At 43.2% G+C, this 9,686-nt stretch overlaps 1 protein-coding gene across 2 annotated transcripts; it reads right to left on the bottom strand.

Annotated features, from left to right (window-relative positions):
- Positions 1–32: 32 nt before the first annotated feature.
- Positions 33–9,424, bottom strand: LOC121533474 (N-acetylneuraminate lyase). Of its 2 annotated transcripts, XM_041839440.2 has the most exons (12): positions 9,275–9,424; positions 8,430–8,502; positions 8,234–8,307; positions 4,434–4,521; positions 3,687–3,744; positions 3,483–3,558; positions 3,241–3,333; positions 2,965–3,110; positions 2,682–2,728; positions 1,233–1,317; positions 1,085–1,124; positions 33–955 (listed from the first exon to the last, which is right to left on the bottom strand). In XM_041839440.2, the coding sequence occupies exons 2-12, from the start codon at positions 8,498–8,500 to the stop codon at positions 810–812; spliced, it is 924 nt and encodes a 307-aa protein (XP_041695374.2). In that variant the 5' UTR covers positions 8,501–8,502; positions 9,275–9,424; the 3' UTR covers positions 33–809. The 2 variants fall into 2 exon arrangements, with proteins under 2 accessions (XP_041695374.2, XP_041695375.1); XM_041839441.2 differs by lacking the exons at positions 8,234–8,307; positions 8,430–8,502 and having other exon boundaries at positions 9,275–9,423.
- Between the last annotated feature and the right edge of the window lie 262 nt (positions 9,425–9,686).

A 9,686-nucleotide genomic window follows, 5' to 3' on the forward strand; every position in this document is an offset into this window, starting at 1 on the left:
TAAATCTATATGGCATAACATTCCAAAACAAGTAAAAACGGTAGATCTTTTATTTCATATGCAATTAGAAATGTCTAAGAGTGTTTACAAAAATGATTCAAGTTTTGTTTATATTTCCCTTTCACTCGCATACAAGTTCAGTTATACTTTAATTCATTTTAAATCAATGGCTTTTTAAAAAGATAATATCAAGAAAGAGTGCAATTCACACTTTTGAGGTCAGTGGCAATTCAACTTAATAGATGTACTGATTTACTCAGGGTTAGGTTACAGTCTATTACAGTACTTATTTGAAAAGGTATCAACCACACAAAAATGCATTGTTGTTCCGGTAAACAACAAAGAAGAAAGTAAAAACAAATACAGTATCAATAAAACAACCCTGCAGGTCTCACTAAAAACAATATAGATTAAATATCAGAAGCCAATTTTAAGATACAAGGTGCTAAAAGTCCCTCAGTAACTCCTCTAGCCAATCTGTACAATGCTCTTAATGCCCTACTACATGATGCTTGATTGCACCTCTGGCATGACTAACTGTGTCTTTTGGCATTTTGGGCTGCTGGCAATGGAATGTTTCTTTACATTTGAATACATGTGCAGGCGATAGTCAGTTAAATCAAACGTATTGGGTACAGTGTTAGTGTTTGCTGTTCCTCCTTATTAAAGGTTAGAAGCAGGAGAACAGAATAGGAGATTTTCGAGTTGACAACTTGGAGAGGCTAGAAAAACAAAGAAACACATGACTGTTTTAACTGACGCAGTAATGCTCCCAGGCTGGCCTATAAAGCCAAGTCTCCATGCTGCTGTCATTGCTCCCCCAGGATCTGCTGGAGTCTCTGTGCTATGGAGTGGGCCTTGGGCTGGGGGCAGGGCAGCAAGGGCAGGCGGGGAGGACCCAGAGCCAATCCTGACACCTCACTCATCAGCTGCTTATTTACAGCCAAGTCAAACCCTGCACACACAAACACAATGTATCACATCACAACATGCACATACTCACTCTAGGTTCATTGTAATCTCACAGATGACACACATGGGAATGACACTGTGTTTTGTGGGTGAAAATGTTGCACTGACTGACCCATCTTTATTGCATAACAGAGGATATCTTGCACCTGGAACTGCAAAGAGAGATCAGAGACATTAATCAATCAGATTAACACAGATTTAGGAAAACTACAATGATGTCCTGTGTTGTTGTTTTGTCTGAGGCTGAAAATGAGGTGTACCTGTAAAGTCCTGGCATTGGAGAGGTCCCCTTTATGAAAGGCAGACATGAGTCTGTTCACACTGCTGCCCAGGTAGTTGTACGTGCTGGGGAGAGAGTGGCATTCCTAAGGCATACAGTGCATTGGGAAAGTATTCAGACCCCTTGACTTTTTCCACATTTTGTTACGTTACAGCCTTATTCTAAATTATTTTTTTATTTATTCTCTCAATCTACACACTATACCCCATAATGATATTTGCAGATTTATAAAAAAATTACAGAAATACCTTATTTACATAAGTATTCAGACCCTTTGCTATGAGACTTGAAATTGAGCTCTGATGCATCTTGTTTCCATTGATCATCCTTGAGATGTTTCTACAACATGATTGGAGTCCACCTGTGGTAAATTCAATTGATTGAACATGATTTGGAAAGGCACACACCTGTCTATATAAGGTCCCACAGTTGACAGTGCATGTCAGAGCAAAACCAAGCCATGAGGTCGAAGGAATTGTCCGTAGAGCTCCGAGACAGGATTGTTCGAGGCACAGATCTGGGGAAGGGTACCAAAACATTTCTGCAGCATTGAAGGTCCCCAAGAACACAATGGCCTCCATCATTCTTAAATGGAAGACGTTTGGAACCACCAAGACTCTTCCTAGAGCTGGCCGCCCGACCAAACTGCACCTAAAGGACTCTTAGACCATGAGAAACAAGATTCTCTGGTCTGATGAAACCAAGAATGCCAAGCATCACGTCTGGAGGAAACCTGGCACCATCCCTACGGTGAAGCATGGTGGTGGCAGCATCATGCTGTGGATATGTTTTTCAGTGGCAGGGACTGGGAGACTAGTCAGGATCGAGGGAAAGATGAACAGAGCAATGTACAGAGAGATCCTTGATGAAAACCTGCTCCAGAGCGCCCAGGACCTCAGACTGGGGTGAAGGTTCAGCTTCCAGCAGGACAACAACCCTAAGCACACATCCAAGACAACAAAGGAGTGGCTTCGGGACAAGTTTCTGAATGTCCTTGAGTGGCCAAGCCAGAGCCCGATAGGATCTGCAGAGAAGAATGGGAGAAACTCCCCAAATACATGTGTGCCAAGCTTGTAGCGTCATACCCAATAAGACTCGAGGCTGTAATAGCTGCCAAAGGTGCTTCAACAAAGTACTGAGTAGAGAGTCTGAATACTTATGTAAATGTGATATTTCCGTTTTTATTTTTAATACATTTGCAAACATTTCTAAACCTGTTTTTGCTTTGTAATTATGGGTATTGTGTGTAAATTGATGAGGGGGAAAACTATTTATTCCATTTTAGAATAAGGCTGTAACGTAACAAAATGTGGAAAAAGTCAAGGGGTCGGAATACTTTCCGAATGCACTTTAAGTGTCTGCCCAATGGACTGACTTCACACAGAGATCATAGTTCTAAGGGTTAAAGTATGATAAAATGAAGACCAACCTGCCTACGGCCCCATTGGCACCCATTGCCAAAGCTCCTAGCAGTTGCTGTTAAAGGGTAAAACATTATTTAATTAGATAAACATAACATAATGAACATGACTTTCCTCTAAGGCAGTGGTTCCCAACTCCAGTCATTGAGTAACCCCAACAGTACACAATACAAATGTGTACTGTTGGGGGTACTTGAGGACTGGAGTTGGGAAACACTGCTCTAAGGATAGGTTATCTTCATACTGACAGAGAGAGACAAGCAAAGACAGGGAGGAGAAAGATGTGCTGACCTCATCTATGCCATATAGGAGTGACCAGTGAGATGGACTATAGCTGACACACTGGCCAAAGTCCATCAGGTCACTGCCACTGAACTTCAGCCCCTGGAACGAGGGGATCTGCTTCTCTATCCCCTCCAACACATCCCTTGATCGCACTGACAGGAGAAAAGAGTGGCTGAGAATCAACATCCTTGTAATTCAAATCCTGAATATTAGAGTATCACATGCAGAGGTGCATCAAGAAGTGTCTGACTGTATCATATCAACTGAAAGCACAGTACTCACAGTTGACCCCGGTCACAGCTGGAATGTGATAATAGTAGAAGGGCACAGCTGGTGCGGCTGCAGCCACTTCCTGGAGAAACATCCTCAGAGCATCTGAGTTCAGTGGAAGGAAACACAGGAAGGAAAGGAAATCCCTACAGTGAATTCCTCTGCAACATTGACACGAGTGGAATGTCATAGTCATACTTTAATGAGCAAACAGAACCACAATTATACATCACAACCGATTAGGCTCAACGGACCTGCAGTGGCGGGTTTGAAGAAAGAGGGGGAGATCACTGCTATCCCATCAGCTCCTATTTCAGCAGCATGGCGTGCCTGCATGGGGGACACAGAGACAGTACGACACCTTAGTTACACTGCGGGCTGTTCCAAGGCCTTGTGCTGAGTTTAGACTAGTCACGGGTAGCAAGGAGTACCAGCAGGTTGTGGCAGGGATGACTCACCAGCTCCTGGGAGTCCTTCAGACTCATGCAGCCCACGTGCACTATCACCTGCTCCAGCCTATGAAGACACAGCAAAGTGTGCCAAGAAGCCAGCAAGGCTTAATCAGTGACTCATTCACACGGAGACAGTATTGCCACATACACTGAGTATAGCAAACATTAGGAACACCTTCCTAATATTGAGTTGCAAACCCCCCCCCCCTAAGAACAGACTGAATTCGTCGGGGCATGGACTCGAAAGCATTCCACAGGGATGCTGGCCCATGTTGACTCCAATGCTTCCCACAGTTGTGTCAAGTTGGCTGGATGTCCTTTGGGTGGTGGACCATTCTTGATACACACGGGAAACTGTTGAGCATGAAAAACCCAGCAGCGTTGCAGTTCTTGACACAAACAGGTGCGGCTGGCACCTACTACCATACCCCGTTCAAAGGCACTTTGTCTTGCCCATTCACCCTCTGAATGGCACACATACACAATCCATGTCTCAATTGTTTCAAGGCTTAAAAAAGCCTCCTGCCCTTCATTGAAGTGGATTTAACAAGTGACATCAATAAGGGATCATAGCTTTCACCTCATGGAAAGAGCAGGTTTTTAAAAAAAAATTGTATACTCAGTGTATAAACCATATTACGCATATTTGATAACCACATATTCTGTATTACGTACTTGTTGGGTTTAAAACTTGCAAGAATGGCATTTCACTGTACTTGTGCATGTGACATTAAAACTTGAAACTTTACTTACTTGTTCTTGCCCTTATGACACCATTCCTCTGCAAGCAGCTTCCTCTCTTCCACAGTGAGAGACATACCTTCTCCTGTCGTGCCATTTACTGGTGTAGGGGTTGGGCAAAAGGACAGAGGCATAACAAACAGCTGTGCATGAGCTTGGTAGGAAAGTGATAGCACAGCTATGACTTTGCCCAGATCTAATGGGTGAAGATGGGCAATAACCGTGTAAGGAGGAAGCCAGACCCGGCGCCAGGATAAAGTGACTAAGGGGGCAGTTGAAATCGGCGAGGCGGCTACATTTTTGGGGGTTCTTGCATTAGAATTATATTGAATTCTGCTTAGATCACGCTATACCACAACAAACAAAGTTCAAATGCAGACTCATTGAGTGCTTTTGAAGTGACAGGTTTGAGCGAAATCCGTAGCCTATCTCAGCTGCGCTGTATCAGTGTAAAATAGGGTCCTTCTAGCAGTGGTAAGGCCAAAGATTCAAGGAGGTAGAGGTGGAAATGAGTGTTGGAATTATTTACACAGCGCTGGTGTTTCAAAGATGACGCTGATATTTACAAATATATATAAAAAATTCTGACTTCAAAATGTCAGCATTCTCTCATCAGGCAAAACCTGTGGGGTCCAGCACAGGTTGGGTCCAGCAGGCTCAGATACAGCCTCCCCTTGGGTTACCCAAAAGTGAACTAACTAGAACATCCCCAAACGGGCACTTAAATACATTTGGCAACACCTATTCTTGGCACACAGGCCAGGTATATCTATGCGCATTCACACAACATTACACATGACTGCGAAACCAGACACCTGCTCTTCAAACAAAGACAACAAAGAAATTGACAATAAACTGGTAAATTAAATAAATTAAATAAAACAATAGTAAGTGTTGCGCAGTTTGTGAGCTCTCCAAACAACGTGTTCTCTTGTAGAATTTCCGTAACCATACATTCTAAATTAATGGGGGAGTATGTTGGGATTAACTTTGCAGATGAATACAGTGGGGGAAAAAAGTATTTAGTCAGCCACCAATTGTGCAAGTTCTCCCACTTAAAAAGATGAGAGAGGCCTGTAATTTTCATCATAGGTACACGTCAACTATGACAGACAAATTGAGATTTTTTTTCTCCAGAAAATCCCATTGTAGGATTTTTAATGAATTTATTTGCAAATTATGGTGGAAAATAAGTATTTGGTCACCTACAAACAAGCAAGATTTCTGGCTCCTCACAGACCTGTAACTTCTTCTTTAAGAGGCTCCTCTGTCCTCCACTCGTTACCTGTATTAATGGCACCTGTTTGAACTTGTTATCAGTATAAAAGACACCTGTCCACAACCTCAAACAGTCACACTCCAAACTCCACTATGGCCAAGACCAAAGAGCTGTCAAAGGACACCAGAAACAAAATTGTAGACCTGCACCAGGCTGGGAAGACTGAATCTGCAATAGGTAAGCAGCTTGGATTGAAGAAATCAACTGTGGGAGCAATTATTAGGAAATGGAAGACATACAAGACCACTGATAATCTCCCTCGATCTGGGGCTCCACGCAAGATCTCACCCCGTGGGAGTCAAAATGATCACAAGAACGGTGAGCAAAAATCCCAGAACCACACGGGGGGACCCTAGTGAATGACCTGCAGAGAGCTGGGACCAAAGTAACAAAGCCTACCATCAGTAACACACTATGCCGCCAGGGACTCAAATCCTGCAGTGCCAGACGTGTCCCCCTGCTTAAGCCAGTACATGTCCAGGCCCGTCTGAAGTTTGCTAGAGTGCATTTGGATGATCCAGAAGAGGATTGGGAGAATGTCATATGGTCAGATGAAACCAAAATAGTACTTTTTGGTAAAAACTCAACTTGTCGTGTTTGGAGGACAAAGAATGCTGAGTTGCATCCAAAGAACACCATACCTACTGTGAAGCATGGGGGTGGAAACATCATGCTTTGGGGCTGTTTTTCTGCAAAGGGACCAGGACGACTGATCCGTGTAAAGGAAAGAATGAATAGGGCCATGTATTGTGAGATTTTGAGTGAAAACCTCCTTCCATCAGTAAGGGCATTGAAGATGAAACGTGGCTGGGTCTTTCAGCATGACAATGATCCCAAACACACCGCCCGGGCAACGAAGGAGTGGCTTCGTAAGAAGCATTTCAAGGTCCTGGAGTGGCCTAGCCAGTCTCCAGATCTCAACCCCATAGAAAATCTTTGGAGGGAGTTGAAAGTCTGTGTTGTCCAGCGACAGCCCAAAAACATCACTGCTCTAGAGGAGATCTGCATGGAGGAATAGGCCAAAATTCCAGCAACAGTGTGTGAAAACCTTGTGAAGACTTACAGAAAACGTTTGACCTTTGTCATTGCCAACAAAGGGTATATAACAAAGTATTGAGAAACTTTTGTTATTGACCAAATACTTATTTTCCACCATAATTTGCAAATAAATTCATTAAAAATCCTACAATGTGATTTTCTGGATTTTTTTTTCTTATTTTGTCTGTCATAGTTGACGTGTACCTATGATGAAAATTACAGGCCTCTCTCATCTTTTTAAGTGGGAGAACTTACACAATTGGTGGCTGACTAAATACTTTTTTCCCCCACTGTATATATTTCAAGGGGCATTTAAAAACATTGACAAATAATTGGCACAATGAAACAAATAGTGAGCATGAATTGGTGGGAGTCAGTCCACAATAGTGGAGAGAGATGTGCCTATAGCGCGTCTTTGCCACACACCCCTCCCCTTATTCTGGTCTTGACATTTAAAAATGATGCTTGAGACACGTTCCTCACACATAAGCAGTAACCTCAAATATTGTCAGGACGTAGCAGTGGGCATTTTCCCTTCAACTGAAATCATTACAGTTCAGTATTTCTAACCACCCCCCTTAAAACACACACACTACCCAAACTAATGGACATGTGACAGCAAGGCAGAATGGCACATTCCAAACGAGCACTGGGTACATGATACATATTGACCAACATGGTATGTCCATTTGGTGAATGTGGATTGTCGGAGCAAATAAAGGAACATCATAGCAGTTGCCCCGAGGCAGATTAACACTTTGCCCAGTCCCTAAACACTGTCCACTAACCGTTTGGCTATGGGGGGGCACAAACTTCCCCGCATGAGCCTTTGGTGAAACAGGTAAGGGAGCATTCTCTCCCAAACGATGCACAGTGGACACTGGGGTTGTCTCCAGACCCCCCCAGCAGTGACACAACCTCCGTGCCACACCCAGGAACATTTTGCGGTGCAGTTATTTTCTCTCCAAGCTCGGGGAGAGGGTCAGAGCACACCCTCTCCTCTCCAGGCTCCGGAGAGAGCTCAGTCATAATCAATTCAGTGTCAGTCAATGTCGGGATGAAAACCTCACACCCCCCATCATAGGGCTCCTGCAGAGCGCCCCCTATAGGAACAGCAGAGGAGCAGGAAGGAGACTGTTCGGCCTCCAACACAGCGTCCTCCTCACCAGGTAACTTTTAACTTGACCCCGCCCTTATGAATAAAACATTACAGGCGGAGGCATATCACATTATTCACTTATCCTACCAGAGATGAGAATAGTTTTTTCACGCTTTTTACAGAACCCCAAAGGAGTCATACCTAACCACCCCCCTACACACACCACGCCGCGCTCTGTCCATTGTGCTGACACAGTGCAGCTGATCTTTTCTTTGCGCCAACCTGTCACTCAATCATTTGAAGTTTTATATACTGTAGGGACATAACACTGAGGGGGCACAAGTTTGAACTGAGGGGGATAACCCTCATGGAGCTGGGTACGGAGGAAGCTCTTACCAAATATACTCTTAACACCTTGTTGCTCTAACAGGTAGTCAATGTAGGGTCTGATCTCTAAAAGGTTGATTTCACTGTGGAGAGAGAGAGAAAGATTGGATAAAGAGTACAATACGTTTAAGAATGTGAAGTCAATAACAGCTCTAATCATAAATGCATACATAACATGACCCATAAAAGAAGTCAGATCACCTACCCTTCAGGAGTGAGCGGTGTAAATGTGGCAGCTACAAGCCCAGTGGCCTTCCTGCCAACAACAGGAGTCATGGCTGAGTGAGAGAAAATATGCTGACTGTGCATGGTTGGTTGGTTGGTTGGGGGGGGGGGGGGATCTGTTCATTTCCTGAATTGAATTGAATCCTGTACTACAAAAGAGTACCACCGGGCAAAAACTGGTTGAATTAACATTGTTTTTGTTTGAAATGATGTGGAAACAATCTATGTGATTAAATGTAATCAACATGGAAAACTCATTGGATTTGCAAAAAGTCATCAATGTAAGGGCATTTCATATTTTTTTCACCTACATCCAATGACATGGTGGCATTTTTGTTGATTTCACGTTCAATTCACAATAGTTGACAACTCAACCAAATGTAAATGTAAACTAGACGTTGAACTGATGTCTGTGCCCAGTGGGTACAGTAGAATTCTGCACTACAACATGAAAACAACCATGGAATGGATGATATGAAAATTATTCAAAGCTTTACAATAACAGGTCTGACTCTTCAAACTACATTCAGCCTAGTGACTTTCCCCTAAAACTTACACCAACATGCCAAGCAAACAGTGAGCTATGGTATTGCCACTGACCCTGTAAATAACTTAACTTACTTACTTTCTCGTGTACTTCTTATTTCTATTTATCGTGTGTTTTTGTTCTACTTTACTCTATAGTACTACGGGTATTGATTACTGCTTTGTTGGGAAAGAGTTTGCAAGAACGGCATTTCACTGTCCTTGTGCACGTGACAATACAACCTGAAACTATCAGTCATGTTAGGCATGCAATGCATACAGTACTAAATATTTTGTTACCCGTTTTGTTTGTTCCTCCAGTAGATCCTGAACAAATAGGTGGAAATATGATGCACGCCTTTATTTCGTTTTCCTGTTGAAGAGAGCCTGAGTTACCTTCTTCCTCTGCCAGAGAGTTTTCAACATGGATTTGACGTCAAAGCTCAAGGAGGACATGTGAGACAAGACGTTGCACATGAGTTCGCTAGGCTAGATGGGAAATGTAGTGAATACCAAAAATGGTGGGAGATTCGTTCCAATGTCTGACAAACGTCCACCTTTATGTATATTGCCATCACATTTTTTAAGGCATATTCTCTCCAAATGTATAACGACTGAAGTAATGTACATTGAACAATACTGCATAACAAAACTACAACATTTAGGTGTTGGGCGGGGCTGAGGGAGGCACCTACATCCTAACCGGATGCGG

Source organism: Coregonus clupeaformis, chromosome 20, assembly GCF_020615455.1.
Source record: "Coregonus clupeaformis isolate EN_2021a chromosome 20, ASM2061545v1, whole genome shotgun sequence".
NCBI lineage: Eukaryota > Metazoa > Chordata > Actinopteri > Salmoniformes > Salmonidae > Coregonus > Coregonus clupeaformis.

Excerpts from the sequence above, each read along its gene's own strand:
- LOC121533474 (XM_041839440.2), bottom strand. The coding sequence starts at position 8,500 with ATGACTCCTGTTGTTGGCAGGAAGGCCACTGGGCTTGTAGCTGCCACA. Across the intron at positions 8,308-8,429 it reads ACACCGCTCACTCCTGAAGG|TGAAATCAACCTTTTAGAGA; the intron begins GTAGGTGATCTG and ends CTCTCTCCACAG. Across the intron at positions 3,745-4,433 it reads TGTCATAAGGGCAAGAACAA|GCTGGAGCAGGTGATAGTGC; the intron begins GTAAGTAAAGTT and ends GTGTCTTCATAG.